This window comes from Amphiura filiformis, chromosome 9 (genome assembly GCF_039555335.1).
Source record: "Amphiura filiformis chromosome 9, Afil_fr2py, whole genome shotgun sequence".
Classification (NCBI taxonomy): Eukaryota; Metazoa; Echinodermata; class Ophiuroidea; order Amphilepidida; family Amphiuridae; genus Amphiura; species Amphiura filiformis.
The window spans coordinates 44417881-44443915 of NC_092636.1; the positions used below are offsets into that span (position 1 = coordinate 44417881).

The window sequence follows — 26035 nt, forward strand, 5'->3', positions numbered from 1 at the left end:
AAACCTATCAATATCATATGGTTCTAAAGGTCAATACAGTGATGTAAAGCACACAATGTTGACAGTCACAGATAAATGTTGTGCTAGAGGCATTTTTACAACAGCATGGGGAATGAGTTATTATTCTTTTTTTGGAAGATGATGAATTATGGCATACTTTTTAAGGACACTTGTAGCATATTTTTTGAGTTAACCATGCAAAGTACTGTCATATATGTTGATATTATGTCGGGTTCAGCACATAGTGACATATTGTGAGGAACACTGTAAAGTGCATCACATAGTGGTGTATCATATCGTCACCCTCATAACCAAAGTGCCTAATTCATTATTAAAGTTCATTCGCTCTAAGAGTGCGCAGTAGTGTGGTTTAATTTTTATCAATATTGGGAATTGTCAACTCCAAAAAACCTTCACAGTTAGGGCAAATGGACTTCACATGTTTTTGCAATTTTGATTTTCTGAGTAATAAACCCATAATTAATATAATAATAACATTTCCAGCCGCATTCTTCATTAACTTGTGGAAACATCAAAAGAGATGAATTCCACAAGTTAATGAAGAATGCGGCTAGAAATTTTATTAATTATGGGTTTATTACTCAGAAAATCAAAATTGCAAATGAGAAACATGTAATAATGACTTAGGCACTTTGGTTATGAGAGTGACGATATACCATATACCACTATATGATAGACTTTTTCCTATATTTACGGAAAAGTGCATCACATGGCTATACGATATGCCACAATGTGATGTTCCAATTTCAACTTTTCTTACAATTTTCTTACTATACACCAGTTTAATTATTTAATTACTTATTAATTACTTAATTTTCAGCTTTGGGACTTGGCATAATTGAAGAGAATGATATTTGAAACATACATACCAAAAATTGCAAAATGACCAAAAATCATTATACATCACTATGCGATGAATGTGACGACTTGACACAAATTCATATTTGTCTTTATCCACCTCAGTTACAGTGGCAGTCAAAGCAAGGATGGTCAGGTACTACACAGTATATTTGTGGATTATATAGAAGGCATGAGGCTGTTCTTAGAGAGTGAAGGAGACAAAGACTCACCCACACTACAGGAGATAAGACTGCATTATGCGGGATTTATTCATAGATTGATTAGAAGTATATCACGTAAGTCAATGTTAAATTGGTCAATTGTGACACAATCTGCTCCATGGATGCCTAAGGAGGCATTTTTGCAAATTGAGTTACCATATAATTATTACCTTTTACAAACATAAGACTATCATATACTGAAAACACTATCATATACTGAAAAGGTCAAGCATACTTGGTTATAAAGTTCTGTACTTTTGTGACATCTATTTTTTATGTATTTTATTGGGGTTTTTTTTACTCCATATTTTTTGGCTTTATCTTAATTTCAAATTTGCAGTTATTGGCCCCATGGACCAGATGGTGTCACAATTATTATTGTAGCATAATGGATTTATTGGGGAACATAATGTAGACACTGTTCAACCAGTGAAATATTGTAAATTAATACAGAATGGTGTAAATACTGTTGACCCCAGCACCTTAACTTTAATGCAAGAGTAAATTCAGATTTAATTGTTGCATGCATCAATTATAGGGCCAGTTTTCCTGATATCCCTCTTTTTGTTACTCCAAATTCCTGCACTTTTTATTTATTTTCAGCCCGTTTTGAGGCCTTATAACCAAAATTCACACACTTTTTCAAGCTTTTACTGCAAAGTCATCTTAGGCCCCTGCCAACCCTGAATAGGTGACTAATATGCACACATGTTCCTTGCTACACACATTATAATTTAATCATGTGCAAATATAAAATAAGCAAATAGAGTGCCCGAAAGTGAGTTTTGGAATTCGAAGTAATCAGCTGTTCAGATCAGGTCTGGTTGGATATACATATGCAGGCTCTTAATACGATGCGTGTTGTTGAGTAAAATAAAAAACAAAACAAAATCTGTGGTATCTGAATCCATCGTAACTTGTTGGTTAGTTTTTGAGATAAAAAAATGCAGCGATTTATAGTGCTCTACACACAGGCACAACATCTTGACATGTTGTTGCTGACCACTACTGCCTCACTTTATTCCATCAACAGTTTAACAAAAACTCTGGGACTTTACAGCTTTAAGAGCCCATACCTAGACGTTCCACAAATAACTTTCGCAAACAGGATCAGCTCCCCTGAGTTTTGTACGGGTTACAACAAGACAATGTCCAGGGGAATTTCAAGCTAACTCACGAGAGCGTACTAAACCTCCAACAGGGTTCAAACCCACAACCTCTTGCACCAATGATAGTCGAACACTTTATCGATTGAGCTTACTTTACTAGAGATTGCTTCTGCATTTCATTGTGCCATATAAAACACTTCCATCCTAACATTGCTATTTCATTTCTTCTCAGCTGAGAACCGTACCAATCTCCTTCCCCGGGATGTACGATACAGTGTGTTCTTCTTGTGTGGTTCATGGTGTAGATGCAATCGAGTCACACATGGGGCTGTGGATAGAAGTTCCACATACAAAGATGAATCCATATCAGACTTAGAAATGGAAGCCTTGCAGGTAAGCCAGTAGTTAAGATTATGCTTAAGATGCATGACCTACCTCTGTGTACTTTAAGATAGAATTTACCACAAAGGTACTGTAAAACCACTTAATTTTGTGAGGTATTTAATTTCGTGAATTTTGCGAGGACTTTTGATTCGCGATTGGTATCTATTTTTCTTGATACATTTGTTGCATAGAAAATAGTGACCTGCCATGCCCACAATTTTTTCACAAACTTTCAATGAATGTTTCATTTCTGTCTCATAATATTTTATTAAAATCACTTCTAAACATTTTGAAATATCTTTTTAAATCAAATCAAAATAAAATTTTGTATAGAATGTGTAACATGATGAACAAGTTTAAAATGAAAATAAAATGTTCTGATTGAACGAGGTTCAGGTCATGAGGTTGTCAAAATGGCCTCCCCCATGAAGGACCAGAAAGTTGTTTTTTTAAATCGACACCCCCTGTATATGGTATGTTACTCATTGACAAAGTGGCATCATTGTAAGTTACACATATAACACACCATAATCACCAAGGATTTGATCTTAGATATGCATGAAATGATTATATTGCAGGCTATGGGTGCTTTGCTAGTATGTGGTGAGGTGTTTGACCCTAATGCATTCACACAAGAAGGCTATTTGTATTCATGGTTAGACAATCTACTCAACTGCAATGATGAAAGGGTAAGTTTGCTATTTTTTTTAAAGTGTTTATGTCATTTTATTATACAGTAGTATATTTTAATCACAAATCTATCTTAACACAAAAATTTAACCAAAAAAATTCATCTTGTGGTTTTTGTAGCAGCCACAGGACTCGCATATACTAACAATATAAAAATATTGTCCCATATCACTTAGGGAAATTTCTGGAATTCAGGAAATGGGGCCATAATTTTATTTTACATAATTGGGTGATGATATTTCAGCATAGAAAGGGCAACTTTGTATTTTAAGAGGGGGTTGATAGCCTGTTAAATCCATGGCATAGCCTGTCAAACAGATGACCACATATAAATGTTCAATACTTCACGCAAGCACTCTGCCACATGGTCAAGGACCAGATCGATTTTCAGGGTTACCAATTTGCATTCTCTTGATTTATTTATCATCTGAGAGTAATTTGAGAAATAAATGACTGTTACTGAAAGTGAAAATTTCTGTATGATTAATTTTTTTTGCGCTTTGTCCATTTTGAACTGTTTCCCTTGTTTTTAAATTCACAATTCTAAGTTTCCTTACATTGACCCATACACAAAAGGAATATATTCACTCATTGTTATTTCCATGGCAGCAGCTTGGAATGCAAAAAGCGCAAAAATAAATATAGCTATAGCATGAAAATATTTAGTTTTACAGTAGTAGCTTGATTGCATCATGTACATACTCATCTGGTTTTAATTTCTTTGTACAACAACTATTTAGGTGCATCAACTAGGTAAAGAGACCTTCATGCTTCTACTAGAGAACAACCCTCAGCTTCCTATGGTGTTACAGTGGGGTACTGCACGGTGTTATACAGGACCACAACCAGTAGCCAATGGATACTTCCAGGCTATGGCTACAGTGCTGAATAACACGTAAGAGTTTGTTTCTTTATTTGTGACCTGAATGGCCATCCATATTTGTTTGCTTTTCCAATTTTTTTCCAGCTGACAAGCATTCCACATGCATTTGGTGTTGTAAACTGTGCATGACTCAAAACAAACCAATTGCGCTATGCAATGTTGTTATTAGGCAGCCAGTTGCGAAGTACGCACATGCATTTGACATAACACTCGGCATGTACACTTCTGTCCTGGAATTAAAAATAGCAGCAGTAGTGATTATATATAATGAAATCAAGTTCCTATAGTAGGAGTGCTATTTTGCTCACAGGGTACCTGTTTCGCAATTTCATGGATTACAGCGCTTTGAATACTTCAAGACCTGGAAAAAGGCGCTATATCAATCTGAAATTAATTAATTTATTATTATGGATCTAACCCATATGTACGCTAACATTTTGTCCATTGAAAAAGAAAATATGTTGTGCTGTTTTATGATGAATAAATGTTGCTACCTGACAGTCTGGGAAAAAAACCCTAAAAACAAAACATTTTGTATGTGTTACTTTTGAATCAGTTTGTAACATATATTCATATTTTTCACAGTGAGGATTATCCATGTGACCCAATCCAAACCCTGTGTGTGATCCTATTCAAGACGGCTGATCCATGTAGCACTATACGCAACATGGCCCTACGACTACTACAAGTGATGGACAAGCGCTTCTTCTCTTATTCAGCGGAAGGCGTACTGAAAGCTACCTATGGCAAATCCCACACTACATTATCACATGAATTGGCAAGGTTACATCCAGAGCAGACGATGCCTGTATTCTTAGGTATGTGGGTGTGTCAAGAAGCTATTCCATTTAAGATCCACACTACCTCTGTGTAAGATACAGGGGGGGGGGGGGTATGAACGTCGATCTATCTGCCCAGTAGAATAATTATGATAAGAGACATAGGTAAGAGGTGCACTTAACCACTTGAAGCATCAGTGTGCCATATAATTCACTTATCCGGCCTTTATTGACAGATATGAGTGTGATTGACATTACTCTGCGTGCTGGTCATAACATAAAAAGTCCCAGTTTTGAGATATTTTCCCAAAATATCAAGAGCTATCTCAAGAGCCTCTAGACCAATACTGGGCTTGTTTGTACTCATTCTAATGCATTTTTCATGTTGATTCCAAATATGTTCATGAAGGTGTGAAATTCTTGAAATTTTTGAATTTAACAAAAATATTGAAACTTGTTATCTGCAGGCAATACCCGCATGGAGAGAGCTAATTATTGTGTGTATTTTCTAATTTTGATGTATTGCAGAAATCACAGAGAGGTTTGAATCCGCCCCACTCATTCACAGAAAAATCATGCTAGAATGTGTACAGCCCTGGTTGTACAACATAGAGTTAACCCAGGGTCACGGTGAGACAGGGGGAGATGTGACACAGACTGAAGGCAACAAAGAAAAGGAACCAATAGAGATGGAGGACCATGATTATGGCAGTCCATTAAAGAGACTGGGATGGGGATCTAAGGCTGCTACAGACATAGTGCTCAATAATCTATTCTTTATTACTGCTGAGGTAGGAACTTCATTAATTCTTTTCTTTTTCATAATCAGGCATGAAAATTTTCAATGTTTTAGCTGATTTCAGCATTTTTTGTTATTGTTTTCAGTGTTTTTCAGCCTATTCTTGAATCAAATTCACAGAAAATGGTACAAAAACATGGTTTTGAGTGTTTTTTCCCCAAGATCACAGTTTTCATTCATGCATAATAACTTACGGGTATGACCCAATCAACAGCTTTATCCCCATATTTCTTCATTAAAATAGAGATTTTGGAAGGAAGCTCATTTTTTTTATCATTACCCGAGTAAAATTTAATGACTGGGATATGTTCAGTTTAGATGGTGTGAAGAAAAACATGGTGAATTGTGGTAACCACAACCGCAGGTATGTGCTATACTATAGGGCATTATTATACATGTTTGTGCTTCTCATATCAGAACTTCTGGACCAATTTACAACTAAAAAAAAAAAAAAAATGTTGGTATTTATACAGCGCCTTTCACATGTGAACATGTACCGTCATTAGAATATGTCAGCTGCCATACAATGCCCAAGGCATGCTCATATTTTTGGGCGGCGCCAATGGACAGTATTCATAACAGCTCCCCATTTCACACCTGGGTGGAGAGGAGTAATCGAGATAAAGTGCCTTACTCAAGGGCACAACACGATGGCGCGCCGGGCTCGAACCAAGAACCTTCCGATTATGAGTCCTAGCCTGTTCCGCTCGGCCACCGTGCTCCCAAACTCAAAAATTTGGAAACATTGTTTATTGATAGGCCTCAATGTAAGATAGAAAACAGAATATGAAAAATCACACTGCCCCCTTTAAATCATGAGGTAGGGACAATGTTATTTATGTGTAGATCCAAATTTTGCCAGGAAGGTAATATTTATTGCATTGATGTTTGTTGACCTCTTTCAGTATGGCGATGATCATTCCCATGAATTGGGGCAACTGTGGGCAACACTGTGCACCTGCTGGCCAGGCAACCTGCGAGGAATCCTCAACTATCTCATGATGCTAGCCGGCGTCATGACCAACCCAGACCTTCTACCTTACGTTAAACGAGTCATGGCTTACCTCGGTAGAGCCAAACCCCAGAAGCTCATCGATGAACTGATGAAAGAAATGCTCTCTATAGACCCTGTTAATTCCAATGTTGAGCGAATAGACGAGCCGCCATATTTCCAGCTCTTCGATCACAGTAAAACCTCTGAGGTCTCCGGTGCAGAAATGGGCAGCATGGCATCGCTTATTGATAAAGCGGACAAAAAGAAAGAAAGGGACGATAATGCCAGTGAAAAGGCAGGTTCTGGGATTTCTGAAAAGGGTATTGCTGATAAAGCTTCATCAGAGAAAGGATCTGGAGATGGTGGTAGCTCACATGAGAAAGGAACTCAAGTTCAAGAGAAATCTTTGCTGATAGGGAAACTGTCCCTGACTAGTAGTCAGAGTGATGGGAAGCTGTCTCTTTTTAGTAGTCACAGTGATGGGAAAGAGGAAGTATGGAAGGAAAGGGATAAATCCAGTGAGAAATCTAGCAGGTAAGCAATGTACAGTAGACTAATGTTTACATAGTGACGTTTCACCACTGCACTAGTGGTTTCATCACACTGGCAACCCATCACATCTGACTTTTTCCTTTTATAGGTGACAGGAACCGCCATAGAGGACGTGATGAGTTGGTCAAAGACATACGTCGAAAAGAAAAAGACTCTCTGAATAAGGATGAGGGGGCCTATTCACTCAATAATATCTTTGACCAACTCATCATGCCTTATACTGAGGTTCCTGTCGCCGTTAGTGTAGTGGCGAAAAGTCACTAAAAATGTGAGTTTAACATCTTCATTTTTCTTGCAATTGCACAAAAAGAATTATATGAACAGTTGGATCTAACATTCCAAATGAACTTGTTCAAAGAGTGCAAAGAACTATTTTAAATATTATCCTTCCCCCAAGATGACAAAGTCAAATTTTTATACATATAGGATTTCCCATACTTGATTTCACTAAGCTCGATTTGATTTCCCAAGTCCAAAAGTAGGTATAAATATTGGAATTGGTGTACACACCATATTCTTGTTCAGTGTGTGTGGTCCAGCTAGTTTGGAAACACAAAACCTGATTGGACAGTCGTATGATATCAGGTGTCATCTAATAATAAAATAAAATTAATAAGACAGCATTTATCCACGTTTTCTGGATACTCAAGATCCCTCAAAGCGCGTCGCGGGTCGATATGCTGCCAAGCCCCTAAGGGCAGCGCAAGTTGACCTCAATGCTGAGTATGACAGACAACAGGCCCGGGGTGATCCCCTTCTTTTTATGAAAAGGCCTGCAACTTTTACATGTCCAGATATTGCTCTCTATCAGGCCGTAGACACCCTACATCATTACAAGTTTTGATAGCGTAGGACACGCTTGTAGATGTACACATATGTAGTGCGTTGTAGATTTATGCATAATGCGTAATACACAAACGCAAGCTTAGTGAAGACGTGAAGTTATAAACATGTTTCATTGATTCTAGAATAAGGGGAGTTTTCATGATGGTTACTAAATAAAATAGTTTATAATTATTAAAATTATATTCAAATAATATTTATCAGACTAAGAATGAGAATAAAGTGAAGTGGATACCAGCTGTTATCCACTACTCAAGTGCTTGCTTACTTCTAACCGCACCAACATCAACTTCTCAAAATATTGGACCTGTTTCTGTGTATCCTCTATCATGCGATAGAAGATAGTAACAACAAAAATTCCTCTCATTTATTCTCCAAGTAATAACAACAGCATCTCAAAAGTAGCCCATCTCATTTTTAAAATGTTATAACAAATTGATAATGTTCTTCGCCATTGCAGTACATTGACTCGGTCAGAAGGTTCTGGCCCACACCATAGTAGTAACAGCAGCATAGCCACTCTGACGAGTAGCACATCTCACAGTAGTGGCTCCACAACAACAGGTGGTAGTGTGGAGAAACCCAGGGTAACACCTGCATCTGTCATCAAAGAGGAACCAGAGCAGGAACCGGAAGAAAGTGAGAAAGAAGTTGCAGAGGAGAAGGTGGAGGAAATAGAGAAAGACTTGTTCCTTCATTGGAGACAGCAGGTAAGATGGACCTACAATTGAGGAAAATAATGTTGGCACACTTTCAATGTGTGAAGGTCATTTGAGCAAAGCCCAATGTTGAGCAAAGCCGAATCTAATAGAGGAGTAATTTTATTTCTAAATTATTTATTTCCTTTTAAGCAACTTAAACATTGGATTGTAACACACTCTCGCACTATTTGCCATGCAACTTTATAGATTCATAGATCTTTCCAATGTGGAGGTATATAATGTTATAAGGGCATGTTATTTACAAATTCGCACAACTATCCAAGAAAATTATTTAGGCACACCTTCAACTGTCAACATTGATTGATGTGGGTGAGGAAGTGTGGCATAAAGGTGTGCTTCATATACTTGACAGACTTACATAACTCGGATACAGGGTTGTGACACGGTACACATTAAAAACAAACAAAAACGTGCAATTTTTGCCCTTGATTGTAGATACTGAATACAACAGGAGTGAAATAATATGAGCATATTAGTATTAAATGGGTATTTTGTGATCCACAGCATCACCACACCCTACTTTTCTCAAAAATACCAAACCTCAGGCTACATAATGTTTATTTCTTGCAGATTAATTTTTTTACCAAAAATATTGTCAAATTTATATTTACTTTCTGGTTAACAGAACGAAATGTGGCTTATGGAGCAGTGTAATACACATAATCATGCATATCTCTGATTTGCCATTCTCTTGTGTGCAGGTTCTTGGTTTAGGAGTAGTTGTATCCCTGCCATTACCAGATGACCCATACTGTGCACCACTGTGTGATTTCATCAATGATAATGAAGTACCACCAGCTGGTGTGTTACATAAGTAAGTATCACAACTCTGCTGTTAGTTAGTATGGTTGAGGTTTTCTCATCCTATGCAACAGATATAATAATATAAACCATGCCTGTGTGGAGGATGATGTGGTCAATTTTTTGTTTATAGTGCAAAGTCATATTGGTTATGGTTGCTACCTTTGCTCGACAACTTCTGGGGTTTGCAGAAATCACAGCGAGGCACTTTATTAAGACTGCAAACTGTATAAATTCAGCCAGCTTACATTAGTTCATGTGATTTTTGTTAATGTTTTGTTAATTTCTTACACATACAAATGTGCAAAACTTTAAATGGAATTTTGTTATTTGCAGAAAAAAAGTGAACATTGCCCATGATTAAATTTTGTACCAAGTTCTTCCAGTGTAGTGACAGTCAAGAAAATGGGCTATTTCAGTGTTGAAGATTAAGGGTCATGTCTTCCATAGGGGGTGTATGGATTTCAACTGGAATAGCACGCTGCTCATTTCATTCACAAACAGTCGCAAGTATTGCAGGGTTAATATCCACACATTTGTGACCGTCCAGTCCATCCACCACAAAACGCTCGTAAAGTCGACCCCCAGTTTAATGATATCATTTTATTTCGTGTTTAGAAAGTATATATCATAAGCTCTAAAATGATATCTGATCATCTGACTTCAAATGATATCCAGAAGCGGAGTTATGATTTGTTAAACTTCGCTCATTCAGCAAAAGGGTACTTTATTTTGGTGCTACATATATGTCTCTTTATCCACATTGCTGCTAATAGTATCAAACAGTCATAATTGGCGGTCGCTTCAAATTATCCCCACGTCAATGTGGTTTAGGAATGTCCTCTCATTGTTAATTGTTGAATAAAAAATACCTAGACAAAATGCAATGATTTGTAATTACCACTTGAACAGAATTTAGCCAATGCAAACAAAGACTAGAGCTAATAATATTATAGCCGAAATAATAAATTCTTGATCATGAGAGCCAACTTGGGTACCGGTATGCACAGATATTTGCGTCGAGCGTACTACGCAAAGACCGGCGCTTACGGCGCAAACACAGCTTTTGTGAATTGACCAATCACACGGTCGTTGCTAGGCAAGGTCAAGGATCGGTCATGCAGGTCGCGCGACCGTGTTATTCTATGAAAAATACGCTGACGCAGAAGGTACATCCTCTCATGATCGAGAATTTGTTATTTTGGCTATAGTGTAAATTTTGACCAATTCACACAAGCAATTGAATTAATGTAATTTTCGTGGCTCATCCAAGCTCACTTCTTCAGCACTGGTGGATTGCTGGTACCAGACGTTGTTGCGTGACTAGAGCTATTTAAGAAACTAAAGCTATTTAAGAATTCTATAGCCATAGGTAGAAGCTTATTATCCGATTCAACAATAGGATTAACGATTGCTTAAAAGGTGCTTGACTGGCACTTGCAAAATGAGACACATGTAGCACCAATTTGAGGTATAAATACAACCTTTATTACACATTTTGCACTGTAACTCGGATACAATTTGCTGACTTTACGAGCAGTTTATGGTGGATGGTCACATTTACTAATTTAGTCATTTTATTGTTTTACTCCAGGTGCAATCTTGCCACGGTACTAATGACAGATCTAGTAGGAGAGAAGCTAGACATTGATTGGTCCGTCCATCTACCACACATCCTGCATGTGTTATTCCTAGGGCTAGACCATACCTGGCCAATGGTGCATGAACATTGTAAACGTCTATTGCTGAACCTGCTTATTGTGCTGGCACCACACAATGATTTTGTACAGGTGGCTCAGACAATGCTGTCATATCATGCTATTAGTGATATCAATGCGTTGACGGATCCGCACCTACCAACAAAGGATTATAATTTTACTGGTAAGTAATGTTGAATTCAAGGTCTCTATGCACATACCAGTTAGACCGGTCTAAAGTTAGACCTGGTCTAAGTGGAATTTAGTCCCAGGAGAAAGAACATTTTCTTTTACACTTGCTTAAATTATTTTGTATTATTTTTGAACTTTACATTTAAATCATTAGAATTTGCTAACTACTCTAGGAAGGAAATAAGAGTAAAGGACCATTCCTGATGGAACTAAATTCCACTTAGACCAGGTCTAACTCTTTTGTGCATACGGACCTAAAGGTTTATTCAGTGATCCCTGCAAAAAGTGGACAAAAATTAAAATTGTATAAATTGCCTAAAAGCGATGGATAAGTCATTAAGATTGTTATTAGGTGTTTTTTTTAATGAAAATTTTTGCAAAAAACATGGAAAATAGCAGTATTGACAACGTTGAAGCGCCAATCAAATACATGTACCTAATTTCTCTACTTAAGTAGAGAAATTACCGATTCATGTAAAATGTCTAATTGTCTTTAATGCATCGCTTTTGGCTTAACCACTAGCAGGCTATGTAAGCACCTGTATGGCATTAACAAATGTGTCAAAATCTGAATTTTGATGATTTTTACTATCCTCCAGATGAGCACATCACTGAATATGCCTTTAACAAATGCATGTTTTTAAATAATATAATAGTATTATGTAATCGCCAGTCTTTGACAGTTACTCAATAACTTGTTGAGGAGTATGTTAGGTTTGGAAGTTTTTCTCTCTTTTCTCTAAATTTCATTGATAGTGTAAAACCTGACAACTTTAACTTATTTTACAGACTCTAAAGAATTAAAATACTGCAATACCTCTGTTTTTTTACTTAACAATTCACAAAATCCCTTTTATAAGAGCAAAAATCAGTTTTATTACACACAATATGTAAATTCAACCCATATTGGATTATATCAGTTCATCTGTTCAAAATGGTGATGATGACAATATCAGTTGGAATTAGGAGGAACTTTAAGAAGCCTGTATTGTTGGCATTGATTGCCATTACTTGAAAACTCATATCGCTTGATACGATTATTCTTTCAGGTGGTGTACCCAATACAAGCACCCACCCAGCTGATGTCTCATCTGATACAACAGATATCTCAATGATGGGCAGCTCAGCAACACTTGGTAGCTCCACTATATCAGTGTCAAGCTCAGGTAGCACAGCTACCGTCCATACCAGCGGGACTGAGTGGAATGGTGCAGATTAATGTGGAGCATCTAACACAAGAAGACGAGGCTGCTAAGGCACTGATTGAATTCCTGGTGACAAGGTACTAGTAATTTAACATGAAACTAGATTTTAAAAGCATTACTGAAGTAATATTTTGCACCACTTAAACCTTTTATATGCATTTTTGAACCCCGTTTTGACTTTGGAAATTGTAAAAGAGTGAGCAAATTCTGCTTAATATTTATGTACTATTTGTAACCTAAATGTTTATTGTAGTGATAATCTATAAAACAAATCAAATTTAAATTTAACCAAAAGAAGGAACATTGTATATGTAGTTGCCAATTAACCTTTTGCATGAGTAATTAGACATCCACTCTTTTAGATAAGTATGAATGAGGGACAAAATAGGTAACCTCTGTCACTTCCTATCAAAGGCCAAAAAAGAATAATTAGCATTACTGAAAGCTTAACCATTTCACAAATCTTTACATATGATTTGGGCAGACTGGTTTTCATGTCATTAATTGCATGTGCAGGGGAACAATCCAACATTTTCACTATTTTTCCTTTCCATACAAACATGCTAACATGGCTGAGTCCATCTTTTCAATTTTATTTCATTTTTTTTATCTCACCTCTAGGAAATGCCGGCCTCTTTGGTGCTGTGAAGAAATCACACCTAGAGTCTTCACTGTCAAAAGTGCAGAGCAAATGGAAACATTCCTTCGTCATGTAGTTCGCATATTCCAAGGGAGCACACAGAGAGCGCACCTGGAGCAGAGATGGGCACAGGTGGCGCTTCAACTTGCGTTGTCATGTCCATCACGGCATTATGCAGGCAGATCATTCCAGGTAAAATTAGACACTGTAGATTTGTGTAATTTTTGCGTAAAAATTTGTCTTTTAGTTTTGTTCCTTATTCTCTTAAAAGGGCATTTCGTGATCCACAGCATCATCCCCCCACTTTTCTCCAAAAAAGTTGAGATTTTTATATCACTGGAAACCTCTGGCTACATAATGTTTATGTACAAAAAATTTCTTGCAGATTAATTCGTTGAGCAAAGATATCGTGAGATTTGAATTTCGTTCTGGTATACCAGAACGAAATTACAACACATTGTCTATGGAGCAGTGTAATACATAATCATGCATAACTCGCAAACGCAAAATCAGAATCAACTGACATTTTGGGAATAAGCTTTTTTCTTGGATATCTACTGAAAAATGTAATAAAAAGAGGATGCTAGGATCACAAACTTTAAGTGTTTAATTTCTTCTTTCCATTATAATACCTTTAAAAATACTTTCAAATATAATTGCTGTAACTGTTTGATGGTAAACATGTGTTGTGTATTTCAGATATTATGTGGCCTGAAGCCACCATTGACATCATGTATGTTATCCAACATTCTAGCCAGACTTGTAGAAACTGTCGCTGATCAAGGAGAGGAAAACCAGGTCAGTTATCAGTCACATTATTATCATTTCCTGTGAGTTTATAATGTTATCCATGACCAGGATTTGAACTATGGAGCACTATCACTAACTGAGCAGTCAGTGACACGTATTGCAAGCAGCTTTGCTTGTAACAAGTATTATGGACACATTATATTGATTGCTTTTATATAATTAATTAGAGAAGAAACATTTTTTAGCTAGAATAAGCCAAATCGGCATTGGAAGTTTGCAATGCACTGTGGGACAGTTTTTGCAGAGTTGGGATACTTTTTTGCCCTCTGCTATCAGGGAAGATTCAGAAAAATTGGTTTTTGTGCATACAAAATATAATTTTAAATGTTTTACAAGAATGAAAACAAACCAAAAAAAAAACATGTTTATTTTATAAATTAATTATCTAAATGTTTTTAATGATAACATTATTACAATAATAAATAAATTAATAATAATTACAGCAATTGCCGCGATATGTCAGAGGTCAAAGGGTCCCAAGACTGCTCTCAAAAACCGGAAGTTACAATGCCGATTGGGCTTATTGTTTGAGTTGGTTCTCCAATTAATATGAGCATGCTTTGATGGTATGAAAAGGTGAACTCCACATATCCCTTGTATTCAATTTTAGATTATAATGATGACCATTGGTGTGCTTGCTACATACACTGACAGATTCCTAATGCTGCCCGCTACTTGGTACTCTAGAGTACCTATGTGCATAGTGCATACTCTATAGTACACACGTCAGAATCACATATACAGTACAAAGGCTGGTATTCAATTGGTACTGCACCTGTGCTCTAGAAAAGCTGGGCAACATTGTGCCTTTAAGGTTGGCAGCAATAGGAATCTGGTAGAGTAACAAGCAACTTTACATTTTAAGTTCCAACCAACACATTAACAATAAAACCATGCTAAATTACATATTTCATTCCAGGGTTATGTAACAGAAATTCTCCTTACATTGAATCGGCCATTGATAACGCCACAGCTGACATAGTCTTCACAGACGTAAGAGAGCGCCCTCGGACCGGTTCATCCCGTCGCGAATTCCGCCGCAGTACAAGTAATCTGTATTATAATTTGTCCCCTAGTGGTACGTATGAGGGTGCAAAACGGCACACTGTTTCCGCAGCAAAGATCTTGGAAGGCGCCACTTCTTCTGCTACTAACAATCAATCAGGTACAAGTACTAACCAATTCATTACTAACAATCATTAGTCATAAGATGTGTGCAATGATACAAAAATGCTACCCACCCAAGCCAATCTGATTCCACAAAGACTCCTCACACCAGTGCTATGATAAGTCACCCAAGCCAACCTGGTTACACAAAGACTGCCAATACATCAATCAGTACAGTAGTTTGCTGGTCAACCCTTATTTGGTAGTTGCTGACCTCTAATCATATGATTGTTTAAATCAGCCTGATTATATCTTGGTCTGAGTGATCTCTAATGATTGAAATGATGAAATAAAAACAGTAATAAAATATGAGAAAGGTTTTTTAGCACAAGTCTCCACATACATAAAATGACAGAATGACAGCCAGTGAAAAAAATTCACTGACCATGCAGAATTTGAAGCTGAGACCTTCGGGTAATAAAATAAAAACCAGTTATTTCTTCTACCAATAATGTTCTTTCCTATTTTGACAGTTACCTATGTCAAATCATACAATTGACTGATTGGTTTAATGTGATCTCAGTTTTGGATCTCAGCAACCTTAATCAGCAGTCGGCTGTTGACAATCAGTTCATTAAACCAGCAGTTTTATGAGATAATTTGGTTCCTTTTGTGATTTTGATGCAAATACGTTATGCACCCTTAAATCTCTTTCAAAATACTGAGTTAAAGCACAAGTTTACAGTGTCTTTACGCACATGTGATGTTTTCAAGGTCTTTGTGTAACTTCCCTGACCCATTATAATACTCCCATATCCTACCCTATCCATCTGTTTCTCTCCATGTGACACTCCATTGCAATAATATATATTGAAAAAATGCACAAAACTACTGCCATATTAAGCAGCTGATATATAAATCACAAGGGCCTATGTGGTTAATGACATTGATATAGTCATTGTATTGTATTCTTACTTATTTGCCAACTTCATACCCAAAATCACTCCCCAATAGCTTATAATTCATGCAAAGACTAAATTCTAAAAAAAATTATGCACCTTTGTAGTACACGCTGAGTAATACAGTTTGTGATTGGTGTGTAAGTGTTGTATGAATTCACCAATCACAATGTGTCATGCTGACCATGTTTAGCATGGCACACACTTGCTATTTACATTTTCAGCAAATCCAAAATTACAAATTATTTCAGTAGTTATTCACATTGTGTGTTTATGAATGTCAGTTCTTATGTCAAAGTGCAAATACATTGTTTTAGAATCCAAAACTGACAATTTTTACCAAATCAGCTTGTTCCGTATTACTGAGAGAAATCATTTGCAGAAATAATTTTCATCCCTTATATGACACAAAATGGGCTATTCCAATTAAATTCCAAACACCCCTATAGAAGACTTGCCCTTAATCATCCACACAGGGAGTGTGAATTTCAAATTGAGTTATCTGAATGGGTGACTCCATTTGAAATCTATACCCCCTGTGTGGAAGGTTAAGGTCATGTCTTCCATAGGGGGTGTACATATTTCAACTGGAACAGCCAAATGCCCATCTTTATCTAATGATGCAACATCTTCCTCCTCTATTTTGATTTTGGTTCTGTTTTTCTTCATCTCAGCACATCATAAGTTTTATTTTGTTAACCCATTGCCTCCTATGTTGATTGCACAATATCATTATATCTTTTCAAGAATGGTTATATTTTATTTTTGTTATATTCATGTTTCTCCCAATTATTTTCAAGCTTTCCTGATCTTTTCTGTAATTGGGTGTATTGCAATTGAAATCCATACACCCCCTATGGAAGACACAACCTTAATCTCTCACACAGGGAGTGTGAAATTCAAATGTGCTTACCTGAATGGGGGACTCCATTTGAAATCTACACCCCCTGTGTGGGAGGTTAAGGCCATGTCTTCTATAAGAAATGTATGGATTTCAAATTAAATGGCCCATTGTAAGGTATTGATTTGTATCTGGTATAAAATGCACACTAAAACAAAGGCAATTACTCACAATTACACACCGTAAGAAAAGCTTTCAGATTGAGTTCTTACGACAAAATTGTGTTTTACAGTTGGGATTTTGTCAACTCAATGTGAGTGAGACCAATTGAATGACTAAAGACAAGGTTTTTAGAAAACCACAGATTTCATTTATGTAGCACACTTGCATAAGATTGTTGCACTTATCGTATGTTCCAATATAACGATTATAATGAGGGTGAGATGGCTGAGCAGTCTAAGGCTCTACACCGTCGGCCTACAGAACATTTTTCATTCAAAGAACTAAGATTTTCTTTATTAAGTACAAATTTCATTACATAATTGCCTTTGTAAGTGTGTAACAATGTCTTTTGTGTATAAGCTATCCAGAAGTGTGTAGAATGCCTGTTAATTTCAAAACTCAACCCCTTGCTCTACTGAAAAATCCTCCTCTTTCAAATGCAACATTATACACACATTCAAAATATAGTGAATATTTATTGTTTAACCCCCTGAGCACTACCTGCCGATCTAACATTGCCTCTGATTGGTCAATTACATGATATCTTCATTTTAGTCACTAATCAGAATGGAGGTTTGCAAAAAATTCACCCAATTTTTTTGTGTGGTGAAATTATTCTTACAATGTTGCTGATTGGTCCAATTGATAATGAAAACTTCTTTTTGGGCAATCGGCAGGTAGTTCTCATGGGGTTAAGACTTGATTATTTCATTAAAGCGATCTTCGTAGATTTTTTGAACAAAATATTTCAAAGCATATAAATATCCCACTCTGTATAGTGTAAATTGCTATCCTCTGTGTCCATTGCTATTTTGAAAGTTTATCAGGGATGTAAATTTTCAGGCTTGTGCCTGAATTCAGACTTTCTTTGTAGTCCAGATTTGCACAATTTCTTTTATTTTCAGCCCATTTTGGAGCCATTGGGGTAATTTTCACACTGTTTTTCAGGCTTATTCAGGCATTTTTTATCAAAGTGGAGTTCATCCATCCCTGTTAATACTGATTTTATTGACTGTAATACAGATATCAGAAATTCAGAAATGGAGAAAGACAGACAGGGAGATAGTAGTGAAGGAGGGTAGACAGAGAAATATGATAATCTGTCATTTCTTGTAAAAATCATGGTATGTTTAATAATCGTTATCAAACTTACACAATGTTCTTGTTTAACCCTGTAAGAATTGAGAGCTTACACGGATCACAGAGGGCGTAGCGCCACAACGAGCGAGATAGACAAATCACGATACCATCGGAACCGAGCTAGCGCACAGTCGTTGAAGATGAGCGAGAGCACCCTGGATGATAAACTGAACCTGTTGGCTCAATTATTCTGGGTGTTTGTGTCATTATTGGAGTCAGACTATGAGTATGAGTTTCTTATGGCATTGAGGTGTTTGGACAAGGTGAGGAATATGGGCTGTTCTAGTTGAAATCCATACACCCCTAATCGAAGACATGATCTTCCACACAGGGAGTGTGAATTTCAAATTGGGTTACCTGGGGGTGACTTCATTTGAAATCTACACCCCCTGTGTGGGAGATTAAGGTTGTGTTCAACTGAAATAGCCCAATTAGTTGCTTATACTTAATATCTGTATGTGTGTGATAATACTTTTTATGACTTTTAAGAGCCAGCCACTTTGTTAGTTTACAAATGCTAGTATTTGTTGAGTGACTTTTCAAAGCCACACGATTCAAAAGGGCAGCCTATTACACACAACTCTTTTCAGAGCCACCACATACCTGTTGTATCAGGCAATGGTTATGAAACTGAAGCTGTTTTATTGTTACTCATGAACACATGCTCAAAACATTTCAACTGGAATTAGCTGGCCCAATCTGCTAGGAATGTTCCCAAAGTAAAAAACAGAACCTGCTCATAATTTCCAAAGCAGACATTTTTTAACTTGGGAGGGGTTCCATATTGTTATCCCTTTTCATTGTAAAGTGGGCTGTGGATCAATTTCTAGACATTGTGCCTGTGCGTAGCGCACTATTAATCACTGCGCTTTTTTTTATTATATGTAACAGTTGCTGAAGTGTCTGCCTTTGGATCAGTGTGAGATTAAAAACAAACTGGAAGCTGTGTGTGCTCAACTTCAATGGGAAAATTTCCCAGGTCTTCAAGGGTTACTACTCAAGGTATGTACTACATTGTGTTCTGGTAAATGTTTGATGTGTAAACCTCACAAGAGGAATGTTTATCAGATATCTATTGAAAATATTTAAAAGCTAAAATGGATTTTGAACAGGTTTTTCCCATCTGTAATGCTTCTTTTTGCAGTGTTTTTTAGCCTCTGAACATGTTTCACTAGTAATACTGAGTTTGTATCAAAATACTAGGTTTATGCTCTGTTAGATGACTCGGCTGGATGACAGTACCAATAGAATTCTGTTGATTCACAATACGATGCACCTCCAGCAGTTGCTACGGAGAGGCCAAAATGACATAGTGCACCATGGGAGCAAATCAACATCTAAAGCCTGCATAATACAAATATAACACAGGAACATTGTCATTTTGTGTTTATATGTCTCTATGCCAATATAAAATATGTTACACATGAATGCAAACTAAAACAGCAACACAATTACCCCTTTGGAAGATTTTGGAAATATCTTCCGCAGGGGGAGTATGAATTTCAAATGGAATGAACACACTAGCAGCTCCATTTGAATTCCATACACCCTCTGAAAGATTCAACCTGAATCTTCCACACAGGGAGGGTGTTTCAAATGGATCTGCTCATTCCATTTGAAATTCATACTCACCTTGTTGAAGATATTTACAAATTCTTCCATAGGGGTAGTGTGGATTTTAAGTGGGATAACCCATTCTATCTATATTGATCACATGGAATCCTCTTTTCAACATTATTTTTATCACACTCGCATGATATAATGAAAATCCAATTGTGGCTACAATGGCGATGTCGACCCTGGTGGTCAAAAATTGGAGCAATTGCTGACAGAGCATCGTATTGTGAATTGTGAGAATTGTCATTCATTGGAAATTGACACTCTCTTTTACCTCTGTAATTTCAAGAAAATATAATTTTAACATTCATTAATCTTTTACCTATTTCAGGGTTTCACATCATCACTAACCACAGAACTGACTCAGCTCCTAGTAGCCAGGTTAACCACATACACGCATCTACGTGTAGTGGACCCAACACAAGCTGGCGGCTTCCCACTCAACATTGTGGCATTACTACCATATCTCATTCAACATTTTGAAGCACCAGACAGATTTGCTTGTGAGATTGCTACCAATATAGGAAAGGTAACATATGAACACAAGATCTTGTTGCCCCGATGCCAATCGTGGGATCGGCTAACCGTATGTGATGCGATCAAGCTAAATGAGTCTGGTGTCGATCAAAATCAAAATTGAGTTTTCAATTTCATTACCATGAACTATTCTCAGCGCTTTAATTAATTAGTAATATGGTTCCAGAGATATGGCTATTTTAGTGTTGCTCAGAACAATAAAATGCAAAGGAAGTTGAATACTATGATTGGCCTTATCTAAAAATCAATATTCCTGATGTTCAACTCATTTTGCTTGATCACATCACATATGTGAGTCAAAATTATAATTTATCAAGGGTTAAGTACAAGAAAATTTTATCTGATTTGTGTGGGGATGCATGTGTGTTTATTACTTTCAAGACTTGTAAAAATTGCAAATATGTGCATTTACATGTACCTATGTTATCTATCATAAATTAATAACTAAATTTAATCCAAAATGTCACTTATGAATTTCTTCCCATGACCTGTAGATATTTTATAAAAATTGCAGACTCAGTTTATTGTTGACCTATAAGGCTTGTGAGTAGCTTTTACTCAAGTGTAGTCAGTGACAGTAGTGCATGTTTCACTGGGTGCAGCTTCAAAATGCAAACATTGAGGATCACCAAGCGTGCTGCCATTGAGTAGCAGCACTGTATTATGAGAATGTCCACTACCGTGTGATAATGGATACCTGAAAACCAATAAAATTTTGTAGATTCTTGACAAGACACATGTACATCAACTGGATAAGAATAATGTACAATATCATACATCTGTTCCCTCTACACTAAGGCATCAGAAGAGCTTTAATAGTTCTAGATGTGACACTTTACTGTGGTATAAATTAAAGAAAGAGTCACCTCATTTTATGACATGAATCAAAATTTACTTCCTTTGCAATTGGGTACAATTAAAAAAAATTTGATTGATAACATAATTGTTTGCATCTTGTTTGACACACTAGGTTTGCCAGGAACAGAAATACCAGAAGATGGCGCCATTACATACAGTGTTAGGGATGTACCGGGAGAGGACCTACAACAGGGACAGTAAAGCATGGACCAGTGTGGTGTGTAAATACCTACACAATGCCTACTCACAATTCAGTATTGCTATGATGACATTCTTAATTGAGGTAAGAGAAATTGGGCTATGCGAGTTGAAATCCATATACCCCCTGTGGAAGACTTGTCCTTAATCTCCTACACAGGGGGTGTAGATTTCAAACGGAGGTACCCATTCAGGTAACCCCATTTGTAATTCACACTCCCTGTGTGGAAGATTAAGGTCATGTCTTCCATAGGGGTGTACGGATTTCAACTGGAATAACCCATTATATGGGTTAACATCCCTTATTTGGGGTTAAAAACCAGAATTAAAAAACATTTTGAGGGCGTTCTCCTCAGCAAATGTTATAGTATGGCTTTAATTTGTAATTTTATTTGAAATAATAATAATTATGATTGTAATATTGTTGGTACATAATCATTACTAATATTATCAAGCTTATATAAACATATCGAACAAATTTCCTCACTCTCTCCATCTCTCTCTCTGTCCGCCTGAGTGAAGATGCAGTGATGGTGTCGCAAGCTATGTCACTGCTAAACCAAGGCTCTGAAAAGAGTAACTTTATAAGGACCTGGCAGAACCTTCATCCACACTGCAGTTCACGTTTGGCATAGCCTACCAGATGGAGTAGTCAGAGACATATCTGACAATGACGCACCATCCTTCGATTGCAGAGTACATAAGCATCTTATTTCTTGTGTCTGATGCTTTACTGAACCCCTTCACTCTTGTTGTTTCTAAGCTGCTGTGAACCACTGATTGGCCCATGCAGTTGTCTTTAGGTGCCTAGGTGCCTATATAAGTTCTTGACCTGTGTCACTCCTCATGGGCTATTGTTCACTCTAGCATTTTCTAAAAGAAACATAAAAAATAAGCAAATGTGAAAAGTTACAGAGTCCAATATCAGTTTATATTTTGTTAATCTTGATTGTTTGCTGCAGGTATTAGAAAAAGGTCCGATGTCCAACCAAGCCTCTGTGTTGCAGATAGTGTACAATCTACTGCACAACATAGACTTAATGGCAGCACCAATGCAACAAGTGAACGACAACTTGCTGAGAGTCATTGCCAAATATGTACAGGTGAGTTGGTTATTTTATTGGTTGATTGATTGATCTATTAATCGATCGATTGATTGATATATCGATCAATCAATCAATTGATTTCTTGATTGATTGAGCCAGGCAGAATCCAACATTGCAAAAACAATAATGTCAAAAACACCTAAAACACCAAAATTTGATAAAAATTATATTTAGCCTGATGGAGTGAAAATACTACCCATCCCTGGCGTAAATTAATGAGAAGAGCAGCCAGTGAAGGACCCATTCTACACCCAGCATCTCTCTGGCAAAAGTCATTGTAGCAACACTTCCTTATTGTTCATTACATTGAAATAATTGATCTTTTTATAGAGTTGCCATTGGCAGGAATCACTCAACATTCTCAAGGTGGCCGTGTCCAAGTCGTCGTCCATCGTCAAACCACCCACGATACCAGAAGAAGGTAACGGCAAGAAAGTACCATTACTAGACATGGAAATCCGCAAGGAATTACCTGGCAGAACCATGGAGTTCACCTTTGACCTCTCAAGGGTAGGTTACATTTTATTCAACCTTTTCTTGTCTTTGTGTCATTAAAAAAATATATATTATTTTACTTCAAATTGCTTTTTGTTGTAAAAAATTGAATGATGCCTTTAAGACAATATGAACTATTGTATACCAAATTCTAGACATTGCTATTCTTGTCCAAATCCTTATCCATCTGTGCCAAATTTGTGAAAACAGAAAGAAGGCAAATCCGGGAAAACTATTTTGTTGGCATTTCAGAACAAGTCAAAGGCTTGATTGAATTTCCATGAAGGTTTGATTGAATATTAGTCTAATGAAGATTAACCCTGTAAATCTGTCGAATTGTTTTTCCATATATCAGTTTTTATTTGTGATATATAATTTTTAGTTTAATGTGCCACTTTCAATTTTGGCTAAATTGGTTCTAGGCTAGTCTGTATAATTTGACAGCTTGCTCAGACATGCATGAAAGTTACCAAAGATGTGCAGTCATATCTACATTTATTTATTTATTTATGAAATATGCAACACATTCCCTTCCCTGTTCAATATTTTTGTCCAACAAATATGTTCCCATCAGCTTTATCTTATGCATGAGGTGAATCATGCTTGCTTTATCAAAGCCCAAAGAAACAAAATAAACAACATTATGGATTGTAATACTTGAGAAAACAATTTTACAGTTTTATTAGTTCTGTGCATATATTATTAATTATGTATTATTTTGATTTAAAGGTATGCCTTGCTACTCGTGACAATTTCATGATGAATTGATTTATTGCGTAAGGGAACTTATGCAAATAACTCTGAAGGATCTGATGGCATCTGTAAACCCATACCCAGTCCTTACCTCAATACAGACCCTAATCCTTAACCCTGGTTGGTGATATCTTATTTGGAAGTTTAAGCATGTTTTCAAATTGGAGTCATATTTCAAATTGGAATCCTATGATAAGCGTACAACATGGTACTCACACTATCTGCTGATAATTGGCAAAAGAGTAGTAAAACCCCACCCAGTTAGCAAATGTTGATGATGTAGGCACACTATACTTGTGATCACAAGAAAGATTATGGGCTATTTCATTATAAATGACAACATTGAGTCCCAAAAGGGGTCAAAATTCAAACTCATTTATTTCATGCAAATTCATTATCATTTCAAAGTTCAGATGGTGTGTCAATAATTCTCAAAATATTAGAGCGTCAAACCCTCAGGAACCATTAAAAAATTAAATTGAATTTTTGCTGTGTAAAACATAGCTGCCGTCTGGAGGGGACATTTTTTTAAACAATTTAATACACAACTTTGAAAGAGTATATGTAACCAACATTGGGTTCATACTTATTCATATTTAGTCTGTAATAATTGTTGTATGTTCCTTTACACTTCAGTGTCTTAAATATGCCAGTTTCAATATAAAACAATTAGTAAATTGATACTAATCCAGATAAATGGTGCAAAATTACTACATATTTTAAGGATAAACTTTATCTTCACATGAAAAATTCATGAAATAGTAATTTTGTCCTGCCCAATAGCTACACTGATGCATAAGTGAGTATTCTGCGTCAATCTGTTGTACTAGTCATGGAAAACCTAAAATAAAAGACCCCTCCTGTGTCATTTGTTCTGGATAGGACACATTTTTTAACACATAATAAAGCATACTTTAACTTTAGAAATAGCTGCATCAATATTATTGCATCAATATTATTGCATAAAAGATCCCCAGCATTTAAAATCCACTACAAACAGGGTTAATATTCTGGTTAAATTAGGAATATTGCAATTGTTAGCTAACCGAAGTTCAATGCAGAATAATATCATATGTGTTCTCAACAACTGGACAATAATTTGAACACTAAAGTGGTTTGTAAGCATAATTTGCAATAAAATGCAAAAATTTCTTGTGGGTTTGGCTCTTTGAAATTTTTATTTTTTAGTTTGTTTACCAATTCATGGAAATGACATAATTGTGCTGGAGAGGACATTTGTTAAATTGCAAACAGAATCGTGGATACAGGCTTGCAAAATGCAACAAATACCAAATCATGTGCCACCTTGGTAGAAGGAAGACCACTCTTCCTCTACAAATTTCACATTCTATGATATAATCCTTCTTATTTCAACAATTAGTAATTAACTTCAGTTCTGGAGAGGACAAATTTTAACGCGAACTGTGGTATCAAGAACAAGTGGTCTACTGTATGTAAAATAAATGAATTCCTCAATCAGTGCCCTGTCCCATCAATTGGTAATATAACACAGATTATACAGGTAGGGTAAGGGTTTATATTTCCTCTTTAATGTTAACAAAAATGGAGGCATGAATTGGAGAGGACACTCATTTTTTTATTTAACGCAAAATGCCAATTTTGCAAGAATCTACAGAATTTTAACATTTTTGCACCAATTTTCACCATTCAACTTGCATGATGTTCCACACATATCATATTTTCATTGCAACAAGCACATTGCCAGAGAATGTACCTAATTTTTCAAAGAATTAATTCAGAATACATGGGCAAAATGAAATGGGACTCCAAAATTGGGTTAAAATGTACCTTTTGGCAATTTTTTATACAAAAATAGACAGAATTCTGTAAAATGCTCATGTAGCTTGTAGTTTGTGGCATACTTAGAATTAAGTTAATAACACTGCATTATCACCCTAATTATATCAACCAGATATGATAAAAGCCATTTTTGTGAACGTGTCATTTATAATGAAATAGCCCTTATTCAAATTTTACAAATGAACCCAAATTTTCAAGA

General features: G+C 36.3%; 1 protein-coding gene across 1 annotated transcript in view; it reads left to right on the forward strand.

Moving 5' to 3' along the window:
• The window catches only part of LOC140161032 (protein furry homolog-like), a 119637-nt gene that overhangs the window by 60150 nt on the left and 33452 nt on the right, over positions 1-26035 (forward strand). Inside the window, 22 exon segments of the mRNA XM_072184411.1 lie at positions 985-1157; positions 2424-2584; positions 3154-3264; positions 4006-4160; positions 4734-4966; positions 5456-5718; positions 6632-7254; positions 8576-8825; positions 9539-9651; positions 11233-11519; positions 12577-12710; positions 12712-12809; positions 13354-13564; positions 14072-14170; positions 15102-15126; positions 15129-15347; positions 18491-18714; positions 19343-19453; positions 20400-20597; positions 21576-21746; positions 22624-22764; positions 23098-23277. Of these exon segments, the coding sequence (XP_072040512.1) occupies positions 985-1157; positions 2424-2584; positions 3154-3264; positions 4006-4160; positions 4734-4966; positions 5456-5718; positions 6632-7254; positions 8576-8825; positions 9539-9651; positions 11233-11519; positions 12577-12710; positions 12712-12809; positions 13354-13564; positions 14072-14170; positions 15102-15126; positions 15129-15347; positions 18491-18714; positions 19343-19453; positions 20400-20597; positions 21576-21746; positions 22624-22764; positions 23098-23277 (4180 nt within the window).